The 26,397-nt window shown below is 50.4% G+C and overlaps 1 protein-coding gene and 1 pseudogene across 1 annotated transcript; both read left to right on the top strand.

Moving 5' to 3' along the window:
• The first annotated feature begins 2,273 nt into the window (after positions 1-2,273).
• On the top strand, positions 2,274-15,983 carry LOC134154654 (transmembrane protein 209-like). Its single transcript, XM_062601332.1, has 15 exons — positions 2,274-2,300; positions 3,979-4,118; positions 4,235-4,293; positions 5,034-5,165; positions 6,143-6,381; positions 6,793-7,001; positions 7,474-7,645; positions 8,598-8,669; positions 9,806-9,902; positions 11,470-11,595; positions 12,024-12,121; positions 14,131-14,245; positions 14,346-14,443; positions 15,264-15,337; positions 15,929-15,983. The coding sequence occupies exons 1-15, from the start codon at positions 2,274-2,276 to the stop codon at positions 15,981-15,983; spliced, it is 1,713 nt and encodes a 570-aa protein (XP_062457316.1).
• A 2,955-nt stretch (positions 15,984-18,938) lies between these two features.
• LOC134154653 (uncharacterized) lies at positions 18,939-22,407 on the top strand (annotated as a pseudogene).
• Positions 22,408-26,397: the final 3,990 nt, after the last annotated feature.

Genomic DNA, 26,397 nt, shown 5'->3' with positions numbered 1-26,397 from the left:
TTGTGAGCAGCAAGATCCTTTCCTTGGCAGCATCTCACCTCTCTTTCTCACCTTTGCAGATGAAGGTGATGAGGGAATCAATGTTCACAGCCACTAGAGCGGCTCCTTTTTTGTCCTCTACTCCTCTTCCAAGTATTTTTCCAACGTGAGTACTTTGCCTTGCTTCTTTCCCCCCTGCCTGATGAAGGGAGCAGCCACCCAGCACAGGTTGGTTAGGGCTGCATTGCCAGGGCTGGGGCAGGCTGCTCTGAAAGTGCTTTGGGAGCAAGGCTTCCCAGCGGCTGAGTCCCAGTGACCTGCACGCATGCTCCGCCTTCATATGGGCTCTGTCTGTGGGGAAGGGTTCTTCAGAGCTCTGTGCTGGCTCCCACCTGCTCAGAGCTTTGTGCTTGACTGCCTTGATGCCTTTCTCCTTCTTTGACACTGGGAGCCCAGCAACCATCCATTGCCCATCCCTGAACAGAGAGTCTTTGGGGCCATGGAGCAGTGGCTAATGCATGTGGCAGGACAGGGGTAGTGGTATGAGTTGGAGCCTGTCCTGTAGATGACCCTGCTTCTATCCTCACTGCATGGAGAGAAAGTCATGCTGTGGGCGAGCTTAGAGCTCTCTTTCGGGCATGATGTGCAGCCCTGAGTGTTTTATTTGGGGGTAGTCTTCACAGCTGTTGATGTACCTGCAGTCAGTGGAATCCCTGTGCTTCTGCTGCAGCACTGCCTTCTGCTGCAGAAGCAGGTGCCCAGCTTGTGAGGGGGGAGTGGAGATCCTACTCCCCCTGTGCTCATACCACCTCCCCGTGTGTATATTTGCAGTCCATTCCCAGTCTCCTCACAGTGCTCTGCACAGAATGCAGCAGCAGGTGGAAAGAAACCACGTCCAGAAGCTAGGGTACGTGCTACACAGCCTGTGAATGTAGGCCATCAGAACACAGGAGTGGTAAGTGTTCCTGACTGGGGTCCTTCTTGTGCTAGCCTGCATTCTGCAAATGCATTGTCCTGTGGTTGCTGGTTGTACAAGAGCCCTTCCAGTGCCCTTCTTTGAGCCCTGGCTGACTTTGTCCACTGGCTGCATGGTGGGAGGGAACTGCTAGCTCTTGTGTGTGTCTTGGGTGCCCTTGAGTGCTGGGCTTTTGCGGGTGTGAGGGGAAGAAGGCGGGTGCCCAGGGCCAGAAGGGGAAGCGGCCACCCCGGAGGCTTGGTGCCAGCAGCGTCCATGGCCACCTGGGCTGTAGCACCCGGGAACTAGTGGAGTTGCAGAGCCTGAGGGCAGGTAGGAAGGAGGGCAGCAGAGCCCAGAGGCTGGCCTTGAGGCGAGCAGGCTTCCCCTTCTGCAGAGACCTGCTAGGGGGATGCCAGGGGAGGCAGCTCAGAAGGGCAAAGGAGCTCAAGAAAGCTGGCAGGCCTTTAAGCTGCTGAAGGAGAGCCTCCTCCAAGTGCCACTCTGCTCCACCTTGACACTCCAGCAAGCCCAAGTCAGGGCAAAGCCTGCGGCCCCTCACTAGCAATGGCGATTCTGGAGGACCAGGCTTCATCGTTCCATCTGGTGCGTGCGCATCTGCAAATGCAGGAGCTTTGCTTGAGAGCCTGCTCAGGGAGACTTTCATCAGCACTACATGAGGATTGAGTCCCCTTCTCTCTGCAGACTGACAAGCCTCGGTAAGGATCCGCACCTCAGACCAGCTTCTAGCCTCTTTGTCCTCCACGCATTTTCCATTCCCCCCACAGCAGGAGCTGCGAGAGAAAGCGCCCATCACAGAATCATCGAAGGATGGAGGTTGGAAGGGGCCTCTGGAGATCATCTCGTCCAACCCCCCTGCTCAAGCAGGGTCACCTACAGCACACTGTACAGAGTGGCCAAGCATTAGACACTGTGTTTATCGATAACTGTGCAGTCTAGGCTTGTAGTTAATCTCCTTTTTTAGGCTTTCTTAATTTCAGGTTGGTGCTTGGGATCTGAGGCAAAGGCAGGAAGGGTTTTGGAGCAGCTGAGGTTGTCCGCTGGCCCGCGCTCACAGAGCGGTCTGCTGTAACTCGTTGTGCTCCCTTTCAGCGGCCAGCGGTGCTTTTATTCCTCCCTGCTCCTCGTGGTGAGGTTTGCAGGCAGGAGCAACACATTTGGCCAGGCTCTGGCGTGGGGCAGCCGGGGGGTGTGCCCGCACGCGGCCGTAGTGGGAGCCGAGCAGGGGAAGAGTACGGCCGGGTGTGGGCACGGCCGGTGGCGGCCAAGGCGGGCGGCAGGGTGCGGGGGGCGTCGCGGCCGCCGCGCTGGGGCCGCCATGGCGCCTGGCGCCGCTTGCGGCCGGGTCGGGCAGGCGCCATCGGCCGGGGCGTCCGGGGCGGCTGCGCGAGCGTCCCCCTGGCAACGGCGTCCCCCTGGCAACGGCGTACCCCTGGCAACGGCACCCCGCCCCCGCGGAACTGCCTCCAGTGACATCACGGGTCCGCGCGACCAATCGTTGGAGGCGGCTGCGGTGAGGGCGGCTGCGGTGAGGGCGGCAGGCGGAGCCTGGGCCTGGGGCGGGGCCTGGGCGCCCTCGGGGGCGGAGCGGAGCGGAGCGGCGGTGTCGCCGCCCTCCCGGGGCGCCTGCTCGTTGCGGGGCCGAGTCTGCTTGTGGTCGGCGGGGTTTGGCTGCGGGGGAGCCGGGGCGTGCGCGCTCAGGGCCTGTCAGCGAGGCCTGGGAGCGCGGCGGGCCGCTGGCAGGTGACAAGTGTCCGTGCGTGTCGTGGTGTGTGCCAGAGTGGGGGGGGTGTGGGGAAGGGTCTAGGGTGGTGGAGGTGGGAGAGGGCTGTGCGTGTGAAATCCTGTCATTTCAGTTAAACCGCGTGTTCTCTGAGGTAACTCTTGTATGTTTGTGTTCAGCGACGAAGTAGCTGAGAGGTTTTGAAGCCTGTGGCCGGGGGAGGCGTGGCAGTTTCCTGCGCTGATGGGAGGAGCAGGGAAAGTGGCCAGTGTTACTGCTGTTGTGTGCGGCATTTTGTGGCGTAAAGGCGGGGGGGTGTGCGGAGGGTCTGGAGACGGACACGGGCGGGGGTTTTCAGTAGGAAAGCGGCCGGGCTGTGCACGGGCGAACGTTGTTTTTCAAAAGCGGAGTCGTCTCCCCCGCCCCCCTCCCCCCCCCGCCGTTAACGGCATCTCCCCGGCAACGGCGTTCCCCCCCGCCCCGCCCCCCCCCCCGCAGAACTGATTCCGGTGACGTCACCTCTGCGCGACCAATCGTTGGAGGCGGCTGCGGTGGGGGCGGCGGGCGGGGCCTGGGCCTGGGCCTGGGCCGCGGCGCCCTCGGGGGCGGAGCGGAGCGGAGCGGCGGTGTCGCTGCCGACTCAGGGCCTGTCAGCGAGGCCTGGGAGTGCGGCGGGCTGCCGGTGGGTGACAAGCGCGCCCGCGTGTGTGTGTGTGTGTGTGGCGTGGTGTGTGCTAGAGTGATGAGAGGAGTAGAATATGTAGGAAGCGTTATTTCTGTTACATAGGGCATTTTGTGGTGTAAAGGGGGGAGGGTATGGGGAGGGTACAGAGCTGTCCTGAGCTGACAGAAGGAGATAGGTGGGTGTTTTCAGTAGGAAAACTGCCAGGTTGTGCAAGATGTTTTCTTGGTCTGTTTTCCTTGCTTGGAGAAGGCAGTGTTGCCTCAGCATTCCGAAAAATGCTATTTCTCAAAAACACTGTTGGAATCTGGCTCTCTTTTCTGTCCTCTGTACCTCAGTGGAGAAAATGGAAACTGTTTCACTGTGAAGAGGTGACAGTGCTTATGCAGTTTATAAGAGGAATATTGTTTTGGGTTTTTTGTTTTTGTTTTTTGTTTTTTGTTTTTAAACCACTGAAGCTCATTCTTAACACTACACACGATTTGGTACCTCAATGTGAAGTCCTTTTATGTAATTTCTTTTTGCTTTTTTACTTTTTTAAAGGTCTTGTACAGAGTGAGAATCTAACTGTATATAAATTTTCAATCTTTAACTTTCTTTGTGTGCTTCCTGTTGCAGACAATGGTGGCAGAACAGATTTCTGCAGCTTCGCTCCTTGACAGGACTGTGAAGATTAGGAGGGAGGCTGAAGAGCGGAAAGTGGTCTGGGCCTGGGGCCTCCTTAATATGTCTGTTGGGGGGATGATATATACTGACATGTATGTTGATTGTTATATCTGACTCAACTAAGTAAAGCATTCTACTTTGTATATGCTTAAATATTTCATAGGACCCAGTTACTGTTAAATTGATCGCTTCTTCCTTTTCTTTTTAGGACTGGAAAACTTATAAGTTCCTATTACAACATCGCATTTTGGCCGCTCTGGTATATTGGTGAGTTGTCACAGCATGTGAATTAGTTTTAGGGAGGAGGGAAGGTTTCAGCCTTCATTCTTCTTGCTGGGGAAAGCATTTTTAAGGTTTGGGGTTTTTCGTTGTTGTTGTTGTTTTTTAATAACCAAGCTTCATTTTGTTTTCCTTTATCCCTTTTGGTGCTGTTGGAATTTCATCATTTTAGTGACAAGTAAGAAAGAGTGTGAAGAACAGGTTTCCTACCTTAAATGTGTTTAATGTGTGCAATAAGGCTTTGGGGAATAGTTGAAATAGTAGCGTTGTGTTGTATTGTAGGGCTGCAGGACATTTCCAAATAATCAAATTTGGTTTCAAATGAGTAGGCTCAAAAGTAATTGTATCTAATACTATTAGCGGATGAAAAGGAAGAAGAGTGAGAGCAATGTCAGGTAACGAGTGACAGAAGGTTTGGCAGAAGACACTTGATAAATAGCATGAAACTTCATTGCAGTGCTTTGTATCCTGTCTGGAAAATACCTTTCGCTTTTACAAATACATATTGTAGCAACAGAAATGAATTTCAATATAGAAAGGAAATTTATCTCTAATGGTTCTTGCATGAAAAGGAGAAGTTGTCTTACGTCCGTGCTCAGACTGGCAGTTATTGGTAGCCCTAACAATAAACTATTCTTGATTTGTGTATAAACTTGTTTTCTCAGATCATTTACTGTTACTCCTGTTTATGGTGCCTAGCATGATAAAAACCTTTGTGTTTGTTCTAGAGCTTGCGCTTGTATCCCTGTTCAGTCTGAATGCCTTATTTGATTTTTGGATGTACTTCAAGTACACAATGGCACCAACTACCTTGGTCATGACTCGTAGACAGCAGATCCTTCTAGGGATGCAGAATGCAGGTAGGTGTTATAAATTATAAATACTTTTTTTAAAGATGATATCTTTCTCAAGCCCATGAATCTTTAGTGAAGTGAGTTCTCAGTTACCTCATCTGACAAGAGCAGTAAGATGAACTAACTGCAGCCTATAAAAATTCAAAATAAAAGTGATAAATTGATGAGCAATTAAGGGGAGAAGTGGAGAGGAAGCAACCAATACAAAAGGAGAGTGGGCTGTTAAAGGGCAGTGAGAGAGACTTAAACTTTATGAAGCTGGACAAGGAATTTGTAACCTATAAATGGGATTGAGAACAAGGCAGAGTGTATAGGTTTGTATTTAAATTTGGTATCCTACTATCATCATACTGACTGGAGAGCGCCAAATTAGAAAGAGAAAAGAGACCTTAGTGTGCAGTCTGAAAATGACAGGCTAGAGAGCAGTTGCTCTGAAAAGTTCTGAACGTCTAAGTGATGTTATCAAATATAGAAAAACTTGGCAGAGTTTGAAAATACAGCAAAAGCAAGGTGCTAGTACAATGTGTTACATACTACTAGGCTGCCTCCAGAGAAAGAGCGGCAGATACGGGAGCAGGGTTATATCACCGCAGCTGAGGAGTGTAATACCTGGGTTTGCACAGGTAAATGAGACATTAGATGTGCTAAAGACACATGAAGCAGGCAGGTAGAGTAGCTGACCAAATAAGTTAAATAATTGCCTCGGGCTATGCAAAGGTGCTTGGTAGAATTTAACTGAAATTTTAAATTGTAGAATTTGTATTGAATTATGATCACGTGTCCCAGTTTTCTGATTTTTATGTCTTTGGGGTTGACTGCTGAATCCTGTAGGGGTCAGACTAGAATAGTCTTTTTAGTGTCCTAGAATTTCCTTAAGGGAAGAGAGTTGTGTATGTGTGTTTTGCTGTGTATTTAAAGTGAGGAGGAGAGTTCTGGGCTGCTGCATGTACAGTGCTGATTGTGTTTTTTTTTGCTTATTGCAGCGGTACAAATAATTCCAGCACATGAGCTGGCAGCGAAGAAAGTCCCTTCTTCTACGCCTTCTCCTAGAGTCCAGGGTCAAACTGTGCTGAGTTACAGCCCATCCCGGCCCTTCAGGGCCAGTCCAAAGTTTACTTCTGGTTGTATCTCAGGGTACAGCCCTCAGCGGCAGGCTCTGTCAAGCAACAGCGCTTCTTATAGCAGTGCTTTAATCTATTCACCAAGCAGCAGCTACAGTAAGGTAATGACCAAGGTGGCTTCAAGGGGAACGGTTTGGCTTTGCTTATCGTGTCCTTGTGTTGTGCTGTAAGCCATTGGAGGTGTGCGGCCGGCAGTGGAGGGTCCTGTGTGTGTGTTCGCTTTGTTTGCAAAGCAGATGAAATTTGTCTTGTCAGTATTCATCCTCTTTCCCTGGTGTTAATTTATTTGTTTTAGAGTAGCTAGATTCTTTCAGAGCACAGCAAAAATAAGAAACTAGAATGTAACTACAAAATAGCAAAAACCTTCCCCCAAAGGAGAGCATATTTTATAGCAGCAATCAGCAGAGTAATCAATTCTTATGTTGAGTCGATCTATTCATTTAGTTTATAAAGTCAAAATGGAACTCTCACTTTCCTCATGTGACACAACTGTTTGCTTTTGTTTCCCAAAGCTTTCCAGCTTCAGCTCTTCTCCTACTGGTTCACCATATGCCTCAAGTGTTGGGCCAGTGGAAAGCACCGGGCTAAGGTCTCGTTGCCACTTTTCACCAATGCGGTATAATTCCCGTATGAGTCAAGATGATGAAATCACAGACCGCAAGTCACTGCAAAAGTACCTTCGAAGCGAAGAAGAGAAACAGCGTAGACTTCAATTGGGTACGTAAATAACTTCATGTAGCCTGAAAAGCTTGGCAAGGAGGGGATGTTGGTTTTATTGATGAGGAGTGGATGAGAAAAGTTGGAAAAGATTCCTGCACAGAAAGAGAGCTGCTGAAGTACTAGTCTATATTATAGATATACTAATAATCTCTGTAGCATTTGTTGTGTATAGTGGACTACAATGAGTTGAAGGGCTTTATCACCTCGACGAGAGGGATATTTTGTGGAGAAGGCAGTTGAGCTAAAGGTGGTGAATTACCTGCAGGCAGTTTTTGTCTGGGATAGGGACAGTGCCTTATTAATATAAAGATGAAATCAGTGTTTATGCAGACAGATTTTGGTGTATGTATTTATGATAATTCATGAGCACATCTCTCCTGTCAAAGCCTTAATATAGTGACCTATTGCCTGCAGTGTTGCTTCTGTGATTACTTGGTGATAATTTTATGGCTGTTCAATGTCATTTCAGCAAGTTCATGTTCCAGCTCTCCTTCCAGCAGCCCAACCTTTTGGAACTACAGCCGTTCCTTAGTAGAGCAAGCACAGGTGCTGAGAAAGTACCAGTATCAGGTGGCTTGCATGCCCCAGGCTCCATCAGCACACAAGGACGAAGCTCGTCTGAGCTCTCCACTGACTGCAGAAGAAGTAAGCTCAGCACCAAAGGAGCCAAGAGAGAAAAACAGGGCTCTAAAATATGTGGCTCCATCCAAATGTGAACTCCGTCAATGGTGCTAGAAAGGGAGAAATCCTATAGCATTTAACCATCTTCATACAGCTTGTAAGACTTTTTGCCACAAGGGGTATACATTTCAAATTCCGGACTGTAAAATTTTACAATTGTAAAATTGTAAAATGATTTCTTCCTTGGTGAACAAGGTACCTGTGTTTAGGTGGAAAAGTGACTCCTGAGAGAATTTCAGGTTTCATGCTTTGTGGTCTTTGTAATTAACTAATACTCACCGTGTAGGCCACGGTGGAAAGCTGGAAACTTCTGTTGGTTTGGCCAACTCTTCAGAATTATTTTATCTGAAGTTGTTTAATATTACTGTGTGTCTGAGAACAGACAGACTTCGAGTTCAACTCAAGAATGGTGGTTGCGGAACTTTTTTTTACCATTTTGTACTCTGGATAAAATAAACTTGTGACATAAAAAATGACTGGAAACTGACCTGTACCTAATGTAGTGAAATAGTTGAAGGTGTGTAAAATTGTTCTCCTTTACATTTGTGTCTGGAATAAGTCTGATTCAAAAGAATGTCATTAACGTAGCTTTTAATTAAATTTGATCTGTTTTCTTTATGTCGTACATTAACTTAGTCTACCCTGCAACTTGGACCAATTTTATCCTAACAGAGCAGGGAACGCAAAACTGTGCGTTTGGACTCACGGGAGATTTAGTGTACTGTGAAAAGAGAGTAGGAGAGTAGTATGGTAAGCTACTGTAGAATTCACATGATACAGCCATTAGATGAGAGTTCTGGAACAAATGCAATTTGCATTATGTGCTGTGGCTGCGGTCAGAAAACGTCGTAGGCCCTAAAAACTCTTTAGTATTCTGTTAGGTTGCTGTATGTAGGTAATAATGTTCTTTCCATAGGTTTGGGCAAGGGTGATTGTGAATCGACGACAGCTTGATTACCTGGATTCCTGGACCGCTAGGTTCAGAAGTGTAAGTCCGGTCCCTATGAACTGCCTGTTTTTGCTGTTAGAATAGGTACAGCAGAATGAAAAAGTACCTCAGTGCTCCATGTATACCTAAGGAAGTGAAAAGAATTACATATTTGAGTCTATTTGAGGATTAGGGTGGGCTTGGACATGGAGACTAGAACAGCATGCTTGTAACAAAGAAGTATTAGGACACATTTTCAACCTGAACTTTTGCACTTGCTGACCTAGGTGTTTTCTGTTCTGAAAACTTTACAGCTGTAAAGTTCACCCACCTTTGAATGAAGACACGTGCATCTTAACACACAGTGGATGTGAAAAGACTTGTTTTTTCTTTCTACAACCCAATTTTCTGAATTTTTTCTGTTTTTTTTCTCCTGTATTTCAAACTCCTTCTGGACTCAAATAAAGCATGGGAAATGCCAGCCCGTTGACTTTTTCCAACAGCCTTGAGGAGTGTAATAAAAAAACAAAAAGAAAATTTTGGTCTTAGGCAATTGCTTTAGCAGAGGAAATACAATCACATACTATGACAAAATAATTTGTAAGCCTAACTTTGAATTACCCCTTCAGTCAGCAACTATCACGTATGTAGTTCTTCTAAGTAGTGGGACGAGTGAAAAGTAAAAGATTTCTATGAGATGTGGGGTTATGACTGTTCTGTACCAGATTCCTAAGCATCTGTTCATAAACCTACAGGCAGCTTGGCTTCAGTTCCCAAATCGTGTCACATACAAGTGTCACATATTGTGTTTATCAGGCCCTTCATTTCCTGAAAGGGTTTTGAGAGGGAGTGGACCCATGAAAGTTTAAATTACCACTATGAGTGTCGTGCAGTGCCTCAGAATACCCCTTTTCTCATTGTTCAGGAAAGCTTTATCAGTATCACTGCTTTCTGGAGATTTGTTTTCCCAAGTCCTCTATAGTGAATTTTTGGCATTTTAGAGGGTCTTTCTAGAGCCAATCACCCCTATCTAAATTGATGCTCTTAATTACTTCTCCTCCTTGGTTGACTTCAAAGTTCCTGTTGTTAAACTCCTTTGTGATTGTAACAGTGATGCTGACTAGAGAGTAAACTAACATTTTTGTCACATTCTTGTTGCTTCTAAGCTTTTTAATTTTTGCATTTCTCTTTCCTAGTGGATTAATGAGACTATTTTAGTGCCACTTGTACAAGAGATTGAGTCTGTGAGCAGTCAGCTGAGAAGAACGGGGTACCCAGAAATGCAGGTTGGAGGTATGATGATAGAGTAACTGGGGGGTTCGCTGTGGTGGTTGGTAGCAGGCCACCCCATAGCAGGGCACTGCATAGGTAGTATAGAAAACAAGTCTGCTAAGAATTACAGTTCCGTTTCCTGTTTGTATTGGTGTGATCTTTGCTTCATGTAATGCATTTTACTAAACTGGAAGGATTCTTCATAGGATTTCTGGAAATACTGATAAAGGCATGCTGATGCTGCAATAGCATAAAATTCTTAAGCCTCTTGTTTCCTCTGAATTCATTCCTGGAGAGTTAAAGGCTCAGATTAACATCCTTGTATCTTAAACTGTCAGAAAACTATCACACGTTGCAAGGATGGTTGCCTGTCAGCCCTCTCTGTCTACGTTAGTATGTGTCTTTCCAAACTTCCTTAAAATCAGCTACTTCCTGAAAAACCTATTGCTGTTACTTCCTTAAATTGTTACCTGCTATCTTGTCTGAAAGCAAACAGGCCACAAAAAGTTTTATGAAAACTTAGATGTGATACATTGTATCCAAATATTGTTTAAGAACTGAGAAGTCATCATATGACTGTGATAATAATAAATCTATAGACCTAGGAAGTATTTATTTATTTATTTATTTTAACTTAAATTAATTCTGTTATCACAGGCGATTAATCGTTTGCATTTAAGATCTAAGATCATTTTAAGGTTAAGATACATTAAATTTTATTTATTTATTTATTTTAACTTAGAATAATTCTATTATCACAGATAGGTTATTAATCATTTGCATTTAAGATCTAAGATCATTTTAAGATTAAGATGCATTAAAGATTATTTAAGTACTAGGAGTAGCACTAAGTGGGGTTGGGGAGGATAATCTCAGGTGTATTTTGGAGAGCTATGGGCATTAGAAGAAAAGATCTTTTGGTTGGGGCAGTTGGTTTTTGCTGTTTTGGGGTTCCCCCCCCTCCTTTTTAAGCATTTTGATGAGCTAGAATTCTAGCTAAAATTTCATAGTGCAACTCTGAAGGAACTCCTTCCGTTGCCTTATCACATGCATATCCCCCTCAATCAAGAGCAGGATTTGATAGACTTCATTTAAACAAAGCCTACTTTTTTTTTTTTTTTTTTTTTTTTTTTTTTTTTTGGCCTGTTTGTAGTCTGTCCTCAAGATCTGCATCTTATCACTTACTGACCTCATCTCTACCTTGCTGCTCTCCTACTGCTCTTTAAAATGGATGTTACTTCTTCCCTTTTTCACACCATATGTTTCTGTTTTCTTATGGAATGCAAGCCCTTCAGATAAGGGTCTGTCGTCTTTTGCAACCGCACAGTGCTGCATAGCGTTTATGTTGTGTGGTTTAAGGGAGACAGCTAGTACTTCACTGGGATTGGAAACAAACATTTGGAGTATTGGATAAGCTGTTAACTTTGTATAAATCTTAGTAAATTGTCTTAGTAAGTTACCTTAGTAAATAGTGAGACAAAAAAGCCAGTTCCTCCTTGTAACATTGCATTTGTTAATGCCTTGTAAGGGAGAATGTTCAAATTTCTGTCGTGGATGCAGATGTCGTGCTGGCTCTTGTCGCATGCAGAAGCCAGCATCAGCAATCTGAAACAAGCAGCGCTTGTTAAAGCTCCAGTCATGCCAACTCTGTACGCTATAATGCAGTATTTGGATATTGCAGCGAACCAAGAGTATTTGGTGGAAAGGGTCAAAGGTATGTGGTCAACCATACTGACTTTAAAACGTTTCCGTTAGCTGGGTCAAGCGTCGGCGGTGTCAGATACCCCGTCAATTAAGAGGTTTGAACTACAGTCACAGCGGGGAGAAGAGCTGCTTTTCAAGTAGCAGAGGTAGTTTTTGCAACTTCCTCTTTTCAGACCAATGTAATGATGTGGGACTTGGCATGGAAGTTTTTATTTCTTCTCTCAGTTTGGGGTGTGAAGTGTCCTATTTAATCCCTTCATTAATTACCAATAAAAAATACCTTGTAAACTCCACTCCCCTAACTTTATAAGCACTTCCTTAGTTTAATTTTTCCTATTTTGTGCACTGAAAATACATGCAGTGTTCTTGAAGCTAGTGTCAAATATGTCCTTCTTGCACCTTCAACCTCCAGTAGCTGAATAAATTTTGTTTTTTCAGAGCTTTCTCAGGGAGGATACATGAGCTCATTCCGATGGAACAGAGGAGGAGATTTCAAGGGCCGTAAGTGGGATGCTGACTTGCCCACTGACTGTGCTGTAAGTTTTCAAAGAAGGCTTAATATAACTTCCTAAAGTGTGTCTTTCAGGGTAGATTTTTGTGTGTGGTAGCAATTAAGTCTTTTGAGGAACATGGTCAAAATCCTGTTTGCCTCCCTATCCTGATAATCCCATTGTAGTCAGTGAAATTATGCAAGGAATAATGCCAATGGGATTGGACATTGTGCAGATCACAAAAATGCGATTTCATGTCTTAGTCTTAAGCCGGCCTCTTATTTAGACTCATCTGAGATGTCAGTCAGGTAACTGTTTTGGGAGCAACCTGACAGAAGGTTGCAGATTTGTTAGAGCAATATTCTTACCTTATTAAAAAAAAAAAAAAAAAAAAAAAAAGAAAAAAAAAGAAAAGAAAAAAGTCTGCTTTAACCAAACCTCATAATTTCTCATGCAAGATGAACCTTAAAATTTTCCTTTGCTGTAATGGTTAGAAGAATGAACGGATTAAGTGGTGTGTCTTCATGTTTATTTAATTCAGTAATATTTCTTGAGAGATCCACAGGGATTACATTATCTTACTTGAGAACAGACTTGTAGTCATGCTTAGCCAATTAATGCAAAAGGTCAGGAGAAAGCACTTCAGTGAATACAGTGACTTGAAAATTCAACTGAAATAGTTAAAAGAAAGGCCACAAGATACTCCAGGGAGTGGAGAACAAGCTTCATGTGTGACTCTTCAGTTGAACTCTGTATTTGAAAGGAGAGTTCAGGTGATTTGATTCCCTCTATAGATGTTCAGTTACTGGGGAGAAGCAGAAAGAAGATTCATATGCAAGTTTTACAACCTTGCTGACAAAGATGCAACAAGATTGAATTGCTGGAAGCTAAAGCTGAGCAAAATCTGTCTTGAAATAAGATTTGATTTTCTAGTTGTGAAGATGACTAAATATTTGGGACTGACAAGCTGGGAAGCAGCTCTGGCTATCTTGGTAGACAGCAAGCTGAGCAGTTTGAAAGTATTAAAGATCGTAACACAGACCATCACACCCTGAATTCATTGTCTTTTAATGAAACCAGCTAAGAGAGATAGTACTGCACAATGTACTAAACTTGTAAAGATTCTGGGAAAGAAGTTCTGATATAACAGATGAAATTAATATTGAACACTTGTCTCGAAGCTTTGGCATTAACTTAAGACAGTAAGTGCCAAATGAAGAGTTTTTAACAGTAATGTTAGTCTCATTGCGTGCAACTTAAAGCAATAATTTCCGCTAGACCTCTTGAGGCTTTGGGCATTTAGCCCATAGAAATTCTTCTGTCTGCCAAACAAATCCTATGTTGAACACAGGAGGTATCATACTACAGAGTAATTTGCTCACGCTGCACCCAAAGAATGTTGAGAAGTCTACTGTAAGAGTTAAAACACAACATGCAGTACTGCGATTTTCTCGCTGTTAGCTAAGAAGATACTTGTTCTAGGACTTTCTTCCAAAATGTTGAGAGCTGGTAAGATTCATGAGCAGTTCAAGTTTTTCCATTGATTTTGTTTTGCCATTTTTGACAAGAGAGGAGCAACTTGCTGGGTAAGTGTAGTGTTTGGAAAAGTTGTCATTAGATCGGATCGGCCTCTCTAAGCCAAATCTTTGCAGCTAGCGTAGAAACCATCATGAAATCAGGTATCTTGTAGTTTGTCCTACATATGCTATTCAGATCTGTGACTCTGCAAATTCTGTGAGATGTGAAGATAGTTACTTGTATGTCAGGAGTTCAGTTCACATGCAGCACCTTTTTAACGTGTTGTGACTGAAAGGGTTTCATTTACAGGAAGAATAAACTTGTCTTGATGTCTGTGGCGTGCCCTGGACCATTGAATTCAGTGCTCTAAGTGTTAAGCTGCCTTGGGCTTCTAAACATGGTGGGATTAATTAAGTCCATGATGCAGCAACAGACTCTCAAATACCCTAACTAATGTCTGAGATTATGGAAAGAAAGCTGCTGTCCTGTCAGTCTTCTTAATGATACTAAAATGAGATTTGTTTTTGTTTGCACAGATCCTTATGCACATATTCTGCACTTACCTCGATGCCAGACTGCCCCCTAGCCCCAAATACCCCGATGGCAAAACCTTCACTGCCCAACACTTTGTTCAAACACCAGATAAACCAGGTATTGGCATTCTTGGACTGCTTGTTTAGCTGCTGTTTCCTGCTTGGATCCCATCAGCGCTCTTAAAATCCCTATCTTATTTTAAAACTTTAATTCACAGACATTACAAATGAAAATGTATTTTGCATCTACCAAAGCAACATCAATCCACCCCACTATGAGCTGATCTACCACCGCCAGGTCTACAATCTGCCCGAGGTATGATCGCGTTAGTTTTTTCTGCTGTCAGGAAACCTTGAGCAGACCTGATCTGTTTCTTTTTCATTCTTCCTTTTCCTTTGGAACTAGCCACATCTATTGAATATGTAGGCTGGCTCGGTGCAGAAAGCAAATGTTACCACGATCTTTGACCATCGTGTGGTATTTAGTCTGCTGCTGAATGATAGCTTCAGTGCCTAACTTAGGTACATCAGTGCCCAGGCAGCAGCTTCCTCTTGTTGTTTATTTTCTGATGATTTATTCTAAAATCCTAATTTATGTAAGCTCTGAGGTGAGTTGCTGTTCCTCAGTGCCAACGAGACTGATGCTTGTCTGTACGAGTTTTTGGAGGGAAACATCTAATCTCAATATCAAAATACTAGACTTTTCCTGTACATCTTGATTTTATTATTGAGCCCCGATTGTGACTTGATTTTCTGATTTCAGAAAAGCTCTTTTAAAAAGCATTTAAAAATATTTGAGGGTGATAATCCATCTAGAAAACAAGCTTGGTCTTTTTCTGATGTTTGCCTAATTGAAAGATAAGAATTGAGGCAAAACCCCAGCAGTCTAAGCTGTAATACCATTTCGCGAGGTCTCTGTTATAGTTTTTTCTCATCTCTGATGATATAACAGGCCGACAGGGCGCACACTGCAGTATATGTATCTTGCAAAACGTTTTGAAGGAAAAATTGTGCTGCTCCACCTAAGATCAGGACAGGGGATGACAGTTGTTTTAAATAAGACATTCTAAGATATTAGTGTGGTTGTTTGCATGTGATTTCATTTCCAAGTTTTTTTCTCTTCCCGTGGTATTCAGGGCAGAAACAACATGTTCCATACATTGCTTATGTTTCTGTACATCATAAAGACAGAAGAATCTGGGATGCTTGGGTAAGTGTCAAACGTTCCGTATCATTGCGCTGCGCACGAGATCCGAGCAGGAGCTTTCTGTTTTGAAATACCGTAACTGAAGTTGCTATCATAGGACGATACTGATGGAATTAAAATGCTCTTCTCATTTTAAGTAATGGCTGCCTTTTTACAAAATCATGTCAGTTTTGTGTGCACGAGCATGCAGGAAATGTTTTGTGCTTTTCTTTGGTCTTGTGCTGGCTGAAAAATCCTGTGGAGTCCATGCTGCGGAATAGTGGCCTTGGCCAGACAACCAGGTTGCTACCTTCTTGCTAGAAGTACTGTGCTATTTATAAACAGGAGACAGACACTGCCATAGTGCTGTAATCTCTTGTTTTTGGCATAACAAGAGGAGTTTCGAGTGCACAGTGAAAGCTGCACTGACATAAAAGCAATGTCCGGACTTTTTTGTTCTGAAAGAGCTGTCTTTAATTCGAGGTGAAACACGATACCTACATAAATGTTAAAATGCTGATGTGTGGGATTGGCAGTTTTTCTTGTAATGAAGATTTGTTTTAAATAGGAGCTTTAACTTACTTGTGTCTTATCGTTATAATGCTGTTTTTGCAGGCGAGTGAATTTTGGTGCATCAGGAGTCAACGTTCTAGGGGTGTTTGGAGAGTAACATCTCTAGCAGGACTGCAGCTCAGAAGAACGATCCTGCTTCTCCGACAAGACGAACTGAGCAGCATCGTTTCACTTGTTGCCTTGAATATGGACTATGAAATGGGATAATTTAAACTCTGCTTTATGGACAGAGGGGAAATGTTTGTAATTTCTGTACAGTTTTGGGGAGGATACTCTGTAAAACGTTGTATTGTTTTTTACTGATGAAATGTATCTAAACAGGAACTCCAGGCAGGTCTTTTCTATTTGGCTCCTCACCTTAACAAATTGTATTTAACCCCCCCTTGCTATTTCTGTTGCATTTACTCTTCAAGCACTCTAAAGAGCTTAACTGCCCGCAGGGCTCAGCAATGAACCCGCGCTTGCCGCGTTTGAGGGTGGAATGCAGCAGCGCAGCTGGGACGTGTCTCCCGCAGTTGTACCCAGCCGCTCGCTGGCGAGCAGTCCCTTGAAAAGACAGTTACTGCAACGCGGCCAACTGCCGGATTCACAAGATCCAAGAGATTCCAGACGGTCATAACAGGCGCCAAGTTAGCGCTTACACCGATTTTTGGTTAATTTAATTAGATGCGATCTGAAAGGACGTTGTCTTTTATCCCTGCTCATTGGAATAATTGGATTTTGTGACCTCTCTGGATGCTTCAGGTGTCTCCACTGCAGATATAAGGGAAAGAGAAAACTTTTTGACTTGCTGGTTTCAGTAGGTGTTTATAAGATAGATTTAAACCAAAACAAAATAAGCATACCATTCAAATGTGACCATCTTACGAGACAGAAGATGTTGTGGGTGATTGAGTACGACTAGAACGTTACCCTGCCTTTGCTTTTTAATTTTTTAAAAATTCTTTTATTTCTCACGTTAGCTTTTCTGCTAGCAGCTCCTTACTTTTAGGGCCTTGCAGACTGGCATGTGGCTTCAGCATCCCCACATGAAACCAGAGTGGATACACCTGCGTGGGCTCATCCCAGGAACTTCGGGGAACATCCCGAAGTTCCTGCTGCCTCGCCAGAGTGTGCCCAGAAATGGCTTTTTTCTCTTTTTTTGCCCTGGGGGGCGAGCGGCCGCCACCTGGCCAGAGCCTCCGGCTTCTCGGGAACGAGTCAAGCTCTGGGGCCGCCGGCCAAGCTGCGGTTCCCGTTGCAGTGATGGTCTCAAAGCTCGGGCAGCAGTGGAACGTCCCCGCTGCGGAACGACGCCTGCGCGAGCGTCTCACCACGCCTGCACGTGCCGCCGTTCCCCTTCTGCGGAATTGGCTTTTGGGGGAAAACACTTGCCTTTGTTTCAAAGAGCGGGCCCCGCTTTTTAAGGGGGGGGATCCCTTGCAAATTCAGGCAAATCGAAAAGGGCGTTAGAAGTTGATGTGGTTTATTTTTTTAAACAGAGGGATAAAACTGCGATACGAAGGATGTGTGTGTAATACGTGAGGTTAAGGTGAGGTGCCAGCGCCCTTTCCCTCGGGGATTCTCTGCGAGCAGCAGGGACCTTCTCGTGTCGCTGCGGCCTGCTGGCAGCTACCTCGAGCGCGCCCGCGCCGCGGCTTCCTCCCCGCGGCCCCTCTGTGCCGCGCGTTCCTCCGGCGGGGAAGGGAGAGTCTCGCTGCCCGGGGCGCCGCTGTAACCGTGTGTAAAGCGGGTGGGATCGCAGCGGTGATTGGGGTTTTTTATTAAATTACTGTGTTTTGTCAAGCCCGTGTGAGGCTCTTCCCTGCGTGGCGATGATGGGGGGGGCGGGGCCGCGTGGGGTGCCCCGCGTGGGCGGGGGGGAGGGCAGCGTGGGGCACCCTGCGCGTGCCCGCGGCGCCGCCCGTCAAAAGCGGTGGCGGTGCGGCACTACCGGCGCCCCCATGGCCGGCGAGGGCGAGGGCGAGCCCGGGCGCCGCAGGCACTGCCCGCAGGACGCGCTGGGTGGGGGGGGGGCCCGAGCATCGCGCCGGGGTCGGGGGGGTTCTCAGGCCTCGCCCTGGGCGGCAGGACGGAACTGGGCTGTGCACTGGGGCGGGGGGGGGGCGCGACAGGGTGACACTGAGTACTGTGGGGCCGGGGGGGGGGAGGGAGCGAAGGTCCCTCCTGAGTGTTGCACCCAAGGGGAGGGGTCCCAGGCATTGCACCGGGGGGGGGGGCGGGTTGCAGGGTGGGGGAGTTGTCACTCCTGGGCACTGCACTGGAGGGGGGTGAAGGTCCCTCCTGAGTGTTGCACCAAAGGGAGGGGTCCCAGGCATTGCACCGGGGGGGGGGCGGGTTGCAGGGTGGGGGAGTTGTCACTCCTGGGCACTGCACTGGAGGGGGGTGAAGGTCCCTCCTGGGTGTTGCACCGGGGGGGTCTTCATGGGGTGGGGGGTATCACTCCTGCGCTTTGCACTGGGGGGGCATTGCACCTGGGGGGCAGATTTGCCTGGTGTGGGGGGGATCCCTCCTAGACATTGCACAGTGTGGGGGGGGGAGGGTCCCTGCTGGGTGTTGCACCCATTGGGAAGAGTCCAGGACATTGCATGGGGGAGGGGCTTTGCACGGGGGGAGGGTTTTTGCCAGGGCGGGGGCCCCTCCTGGGCTCTGCACTGGATGCGTGGGAAGGTCCCTTCGGGGTGCTGCACCCAATGGGAGGGGTTCTGAGCCTTGCAATGGGGGGGCTTTCCACGGGGGGGGGGGTGGGTCCCTCCTCAGCATTGCACAGGTGGGAGGGGAGGAAGGTCCCTTCTGGGTGTTGCACCCACGGGGAGGGATCCTGGACATTGCACCGGGAGGGGAGGACTTTCCATGGTGGGGGTGTTGCACCTGGGGGGCGATTTGCACAGTATGGGGGGGGGTCCCTCCTGGGTCGGGCTGCAGCGGGTGCTGGAGTGCATGAGCCTGGGAAAGGGGTGGGGTTTTTTTCGGGGGGGGGGGGGGAAGCAGGGGCTCCGGTGCGGCGCCAGGGCTGCAGGGGATCGAACGCGCGGTGCCTCCCAGGCCCGGCATGGCCCGGCTCAGCCTGGCCCGGCCCATCCTGGCCGCTGCCTCTCTTGCAGCCGCTGCCGGGGAGCCGGAGGTGCGGGGCGAGGGCCCACGGTGGGGCTCGCTCTGCGACCGCCGCTGCGCCGCCATTAACGACCCGCATGGCGACCTGCCCTCGGCCTCCCACCCCCACGGCGTCCTCGCCCCCCGCATCCTCGCCCTCCGCATCCTGCCCGGTAGGGAGCCCGGCGGCGGCAGCGGCGAGGGGGGTCCGCGCGGGGAGTCCCTGTGCCAGCGCCCACACCCGCTCGCCTCTCGCCCGCAGTCGTCACCCACCAGCAGCACTTGAACGAGGTGCCGGCGTGCGAGAGCTGCGGTTCAAAGACCACGCTGACGGCCGAGAGCGCGGTGGAGGCCAACAAGCTCTCCAACGACGACAAGGTGGGTCCGTACCCCCGCGGCCCATGCCCATCCTGCTGTGCGGGAGGGGAGGGGGTCTTTTCTTTGGCCGCGACCTTCTCCTCTCTGCAGTTCGGCTTCAAGAAGTGGAAGAGACACGCGACCGCCCGGCCCTGGGAGGACCGCTCGGAGATCAGGAAGGAGCTCTACTCCAACCTGAACGTCGTCCGCGGCTTTGGAGGTGGGCGGCCGCTGAGGCTCTAGGGTTCGCGGCAAAACCCTGTTGGGAGGAGGGAGCCCGGTTAACACCCCCCCTCCCCCGCTGTGCACGTGGCGAAGCGGCTGGTGGAGCAGCGGAGGGGCCGGTCGCTGTCTGCAGGCTCCACGGTGACGTTGGGCAGCGTCCTCTATGCGCTGCTCTTCGGCTGGTGGCTGGCGCTCCTCTACGTCCTGGTGGCCGCCGAGATGTTCCTCACCATCGTGGGGGCTCCTTACGGTGAGTCTTCCCCAGGTGCCCGTCCCCGGTGCGACCGGGCCGGGCTGTCGTGGTGGGAGACGGGACTTGCGTGTCGGGGTCCTGCCCCGCGTCCCGATGCCGCTGTCCCCGCAGGGCGGCTCTGCAGGGACCTGGGCAGCTACTTCCTCTGGCCCTTCAGCAAAGTGATCCAGCGGGTGGAGGTAACGGCCGGGTGCCGTCCGTACGTCCGTCCCCGCCAGCCCCTCCTCACTGTCCGCCAAGGTCCCGCCGCGGAGGCCGACGGCACCCGGGAGACCTCGGCCCTGCTCGGCGGCCCAGCGCCCGGCCGCTGGTGCCCCGCGGACCCCGGCTACCGGGTGAGCGCCCGGCGCGGGAGGTGCTGGACGGGGCCCGAGGGGCGGCTCTTTGGGAGCCCGGCTGCTCCCGTTCGGGTTTTTCTACCCTAAAAACCTGCCGCCACCGGGCCGTCCTTGCAGCAACGTGCTGCCGCCGCCGCCGCCGCGTGGCTCTGCCTGGGCTACCCGGCGCTGGCACTGGCCCACGGGCTCGTCTGCTTCGTCGCCTGGCTCCTCTTCTTCCTCATCCCCATCGCCAAGATGAGCACCCGCACGGCCCACCGGGTGCTGCTGCCGCCCCCGGAGCTGGTATGCATCCGGCGCCCGCGCATGGTGGGTGGCCCCTGGTGCTGGGGGTGGAGGGTCCCCTCTCGATGGGCTGGCTTTTGGCGGGGGGGACACCCAGACCAGTGTCACCCGCTTGGTTTCCATCGCCCCGCTGCCGCCGCCGCAGACGGACGTGCCGCTGGAGGCGGAGGTGATCAAGTGCTGCTACCGCGCCGTCAACGCCTAGTACTACAAGTACGCCGTGGACGGCATCAACGTCTTCGCTGTCAGTGTCCTTTTCCCCCCTGCTTCCTTTTTGTGTATAGGGGGGGACACGTCAACTGGGCACCACCTTGAGGTACCACCCCTCAAAAACCACCGCCCCCCCCAATTCGGAAATGTCCTTGATGGCCGCCGCAGACCTGCTGCTGCTGGTGGTGGTGACGCTGGTGCCGGGCTACGTGGACGGGCGCAACCAGCTGACGACCTCGCCCGTGAAGTTCGCCCTGGCGCTGCTCTCCATCATGCCCCTCTCCTACTACATCGGCATGGCCATCGCCAGGTGAGCAGCTGCCTGGTGCCGAGGCCGCCCCGCGGCGCTGCTTCCCGCCCCGTTGACCCTCTGCGCCTCCCCGCAGCATCTCGGCGCAGAGCAACGTCGCGGTGGGGGCGGTGGTGAACGCCACGTTCGGCTCCATCACAGAGCTCACCTTCTACATCAAGGCGCTCATCAAGGGCGCCCGCAAGTGCTACGAGGAGATCGTCAAGGCAGAGCTGATGGGCACCCTGGTGGGCTGCGTCCTCCTGGTCCCGGTGAGCCCGGCGGGGAGGAGGCGCTTGTGTCACGAAAGCCCCCGTCCTCCAGCGTGGGAGGAGGACAGGACCTCCTCGCCGGGGTCACACTGACAGCCATGTTCTCTCCGAGGGCTTGTGCACGGTCATAGGAGGCATCCGGCACCAGGAGCAGAGGTTCAACAGCCGCTCGGCGGGTGTCAGCTCGGCCCTGCTCTTCCTCTCCGTGGGAGGTGAGTGCCCCGGTGGCGGTGCCAGCGGGGGGAGGATGTCCCGCGCCGCGGCCTGGCGCCCACTTCCACCTCTCCTGCCAGCAGGCGTCTTCGCCCCGATGCTCTTCTCCAAGGTGTACGGGAGGCTGGTGTGTGGCGAGTGCCACAACGTCACCCAGAACGCGCTGGGCCACTACCTCTGCCAGAGCTGCCACTTCGACCTGGTAAGCCCCCAAACCGCGGCACCCACGGGCGCCCGTAGCCCGCCCGGCTCCTCGCCGGCGGCCCGCAAAGGGCGCTGCAGGGTGCCCAGGGCACGGCCATGGCGCTCGCCCCGCTGATGGGCTCTCCGTTGCAGGTGCAGAACAACGGCATGCTCTACTACAGCCACATCCAGTGAGTGTCCTGGGGTGGACCCGGTCCCCGTGTCGGGGTGGCACTTCGTGGTTGGCTCACAGGTCCTCGGGGAGCTGCCTGGTCACGGGCAGGGCGTCCCCCCTCCTGGGGATGGCACCGCTGTGCCTGTCTGGTCCCAGGGCTGGACCATGCTGCGTCCATCTCCCTCTGTCCTGGGACAGCCGCCGGTGTCCTCAGCCCTGTGGGGTGCAGGGGAACGCCGGGGCCTCCAAAGGGCTCTCGCGTGGGGCTGAGCGCCGTGTCCTGCAGGCCCCTGGTGTACACAGTGTCCCTGCTGCTCCCTGCCGCCTACCTCATCGGCCTCTTCTACACCCTGAAAACTCACTCGCACATCTATGACATCCACATCAGCGACTGTCACGATGAGTGTCGCCCTGGCTTCGCTCGGCGAGTCCCCTGCTCCCCTTCCCACACTGGGAGGCTCACGTGGGGTTTCTGACTCCTCCCTGCTCCTTTCCCCCAGGGCCCAGCCACCACCACAGCGCCGTGGTCCACTGGTCTCGGTGGAGGGCACTGGTCATCCTCCTGCTGTCCACGCTTTGCATGTTGGGGGCACTAAAAACGACTCTGAGATACTTTCCTCTCTGGTAGTTTTCAGGCTCGCCGGGCACAAAGTACAAAAGCCACCGTTCTCCTCTTCCTCTGCTGAGGACAGGCAGTGACGACAGCTCTGAAAGTTGATACAGGGTAGATACCAGCAGAAGGGCAAGGCTGGAGAACAAAGCAGGGGCTTTGGATGGATTTATTGGTCAGAGCATTAAAAAAAAGAAAAAAAAAAGAAAAAGAAAGCAAAGAACACTGGGCACACAAATACAAGCAAGTACAGCTCCTGGCCCCCTTCTCCCTCCCCAGCCCTTCCTCGCTCCATGGGGAAGTCCTTCATCATAAAAAGCAAGGGAGGAAACGAAGCTCACATGTTGCAACATGCACACTGGATGCAAAAAGGACCCGCAGCAATCAGAGAAACAGGACAAGCTTTACAAACTAAAGGCAGGAAGGCAACAAGCAGCAGCCGGGGTCCCTCTGCCATGGCTCGAGCGAGGATATCGGCTCATTCATGAGTAAAGGTTTAGCAATTTCTTTTTCTTTTTTTTTTAAGCCTTACTTATTGATTTATTTTTCCCTCCCTCCCCTAGTATAGCAGCATTACGGACAATGCTGTTGTCTTTAATGCAGCTCTTCGTTTGGGAACATCCCTGTGCAGGTATCAAGAGCTGCCTGATGGCAGCAAGATAGCCTCAAGAGCACAGGGCAGTAGATAGCATTAATTAAAAAGGAGAAAAAAAGAAAATGGGGGTAGTGTGTGTGGCGGAGACACAGAGGAATGTGATAGCAGCTAAGCAGCTCATCTGAGGCGGAACAGGAAACATCTGCCTTGGGCTGAACTGGTGTGACAGAAAGCTAGGCTTCACTCTGGAAATGGAGCCAGCCTGAGTGCTTTAAAAAGAAGGGCGCTGGCAGCGCAGCGAGGAAGAGGAGGGGGTAGGGCTAATGCTGCACTTCAACACACCAGTGTCTGGCACTGCTGGGCGGCAAGATGAGTTGAGCAGCACCTGCAGGTGTCTACAGGGAGGGGAGCTCGGTGCTGCGCAGCTCCCTGATGCTCTGCAAGCCGCTCAGAGCAGAGCCAATTATGGGGCCAAGGTAGTAGCAGTAACTAGCAAAAGCCTCTTCTCCTCAGGAAACCAGCCCTGCTCTGGCAAAGGTAGCAACACGCTGACATCATGGAAGGTTTTCTTTTTAAAAGGCAGATTTGCTCTTACAAAGGAGAAACTAGTACTTTAAGACAGCCTTGTTTGAAGATGATGGAGCCAGGCCTCCAGCAACAGCAGTGGCAGCCGAAGCCAAGCAGGAGCCCGGGCAAGCAAAGCCTGGAGTAATTTATCCCCCTTCCAGCTATGTGGCAGAGCTAGGTCCCAAAGTGGTAAAGGTCACCCAGCTCGTGTGCGCCAGCAGGAACCTTGAATCATTCAAATAGTCAAGATGCACAAAAGCATTGCCTTACCTAGCAGCAAGCCCTCAAACCAGAGCTGCATGCTCTCCAGCGCTGCCTCTGAAAACAAGTCAGTTGTGGGGTGAAGCAGCAAGGCGCTTTACTCAGCCTTCAAACACTTGTCCCCATGCTGCAGCAGCCACCCCAGGGCTCTGGGAGGGGAGGGATGACCTGCCCCGCACGCAGGCTTAGAGGCTGCTGTGTGTTCATGCACACATGATTTTGGCTTTGCACTGTTAGCAGAACCCCACCACCACCGCCCTGAAGATGGCTGCAGCTTATTTTGGGGGATGCTTTTGAAGACAGAAAGGTGCCTCCCATCACTAGGAAAGATTTGTATCACCTTTTATCAGCAAAGCAAGTCACTGACTGTTGCTCTGTAACATTCGCAGCCCTGATGTGTAACACAGGCTATGACGCATGGCTAGAGCTCTGCCAGCAAAACACTTGAAGGCAGCAGGGTGGCTCTACTGAAGAGGTGAGCTATGAGCAGTTGATGGATGCACCAGCAGCTGCTGCTGGAGGAGAGGGCCACTCTCCAGGCTCACAGCACTTGCTGCCCATTAAAGCTCCAGCGAGCAGAAGAGGTTTGGGTGCAGGTAGATGGGTACCATGTCATGGTGAGCTAGAGGTAAATAGGTACCTTGCAAAGTCTTCCCCAAGACCTGGTCCCCTCCCACCTCTGCAACACTGAATATGGTGCAGTTCAAGTGTTGAAGACAGAATTAAGAAACTATGACAGAGGGAGAAAGCAGCCAGACATGTGCCCTGGCAACAGAGTGAGACCCTGACACCTTTCCTCTCTGCTTTGATCCTGCCTTAACACAACAGCGGTGTGGCTGTATTCCAGCTTAGGCTGTCCCTTGTAGGATGACCTCGTAAGGCCACCGGACCAAGGAAGACAGGCAGCAAACCATTGCCCATCCTGGAACAGAGTCCCTGGGGCCGCAGAGCAGTGGCTAATGTAGTTGGCAGCACAGCACGTAATGCTGTGCCTTGGAGCCTGTCCTGGCAGATGACCCTGCTGCTCGCCTTCCTGCATGGAGAGAAATTTGTGCTCTGGTTCTGTCCAGAGCTCTACTTCAGGCATGACGTGCAGCCCTGGGTGTTTTGTTAGGGGGTGATGTCCATATCTGTGGATGTGACCCCAGTCAGTGGGACCCACGTGCTTCTGCTACAGAACTGCCTTCTGCGGCAGAAGCAGGTGCCCAACTTGTCCGGCTGAAATGGAGATCCTACTCCCCCTGTGCTCATGCCACCTCCCCGCGGTGTGTATTTGCAGTCCACGCCTAGGCACCCCAGAGTGCTCTGCCCAGAAGGCAGTGCCAGGCGGGAGGAAGCCATCTTCAGAAGCTGGAGCACCTACTGAGTGGCCTGGGAATGAAGTGGACGAGAATGCCAGAGCAGTAAGTGTCACTGCTGGGGGCCCTTCTTTTCCAGCGTGCTTCCTGCAAAAGCCTTGTGCTATGGGCGCTGGCTTCCCATGGGTTCACTGAGCCCTGCCCGACATCGCCCAGTCCTGCCTTCAAAGGCGCCGGTGGTGAATGTAGTTTTGGAATGCACACGCTGTTGCACCTTGCTCTCCGTGAACACACCAGCAGAGCCTCTGGGGCCCTCCTGCTGGTGGCACTGGAAGTGCTGGGCCTTTCTATGATAGAAAGTGAAGAGTTTCTGCTCAGCTCTATCATAATTCAGATGCTTGGTTCAAGCAGGAAAGGGATGTTCAGCCTTTCTGGGCTTCCCTTCAGGGTAAAAGGGTGCTGACAGGAAGGCTCCCAGGAAGGCTCAGAGCAAAGTCTGGGGAAGAACCTTCCCTTCTGGGAAAACAGAGCTGCCATAGCCCCCACTGCCCCCTCCTGTCCTCCCTAGCAGGACTGCCCTGCACATTGCCCTAGAGTTCAGTGAGCTGCCTTCCCCTGTGCTTGCCTGCCTTGACTCCTTCATGCTCTTCTGGATCAGCCTTTTGGCTCTTCCCTTGACAAAAGCCTGCCAGAACATTTAGCTCTTTGCCCATATTCCCCTGCAGCTGCTCTTGTGTGGAATGGAGGGGCTGCTGTGAGCAAGAGCAATGGGTTTTCCTGCAGTTCTGCGAGGCAGCTTCTTCTCTGGAGCATGGAAACATGGGCTGCCCTTGCCAGCAGCAAGAGCCTTTCCTTGGCAGCATCTCACCTCTCTTTCTCACCTTTGCAGATGAAAATACACAGGGATTCAATCCCGACAGCCACTAAAGCAGCTTTGATTGTGTCCCTTGAACCTCTTCCAAGTATTTTTCCAACGTGAGTACTTTCCCTTCCTTCTTTCCCCCTGCCTCACAAAGGCAGCAGCCTCTCCGCACAGGTTTGTTAGGGCTGCATTGCCAGGGCTGGGCCAAGTCTTCCCAGCGGCTGGGTCCCTCTTCTAGTTAGATTCCCGGGGGAAATATGCCCAGGTTGGCAAGCCGGCACAAACTCACTCACACACACACACACACAAACACTCTTTAGGAGCAAGCAGTTTATTAGTAGATACTTACGAACAGACCGACCCAATGGTAATCTCGAGGACCACCTCAATGCTTGTCCCAATCATCTGCATGATGAGAGAGCGAG

Source organism: Rhea pennata, unplaced genomic scaffold (assembly GCF_028389875.1).
Source record: "Rhea pennata isolate bPtePen1 unplaced genomic scaffold, bPtePen1.pri scaffold_33, whole genome shotgun sequence".
NCBI classification, from domain to species: domain Eukaryota; kingdom Metazoa; phylum Chordata; class Aves; order Rheiformes; family Rheidae; genus Rhea; species Rhea pennata.
The sequence above is the reverse complement of the archived record's forward strand: the minus strand, read 5'-3'. Positions and strand labels throughout refer to the sequence as shown.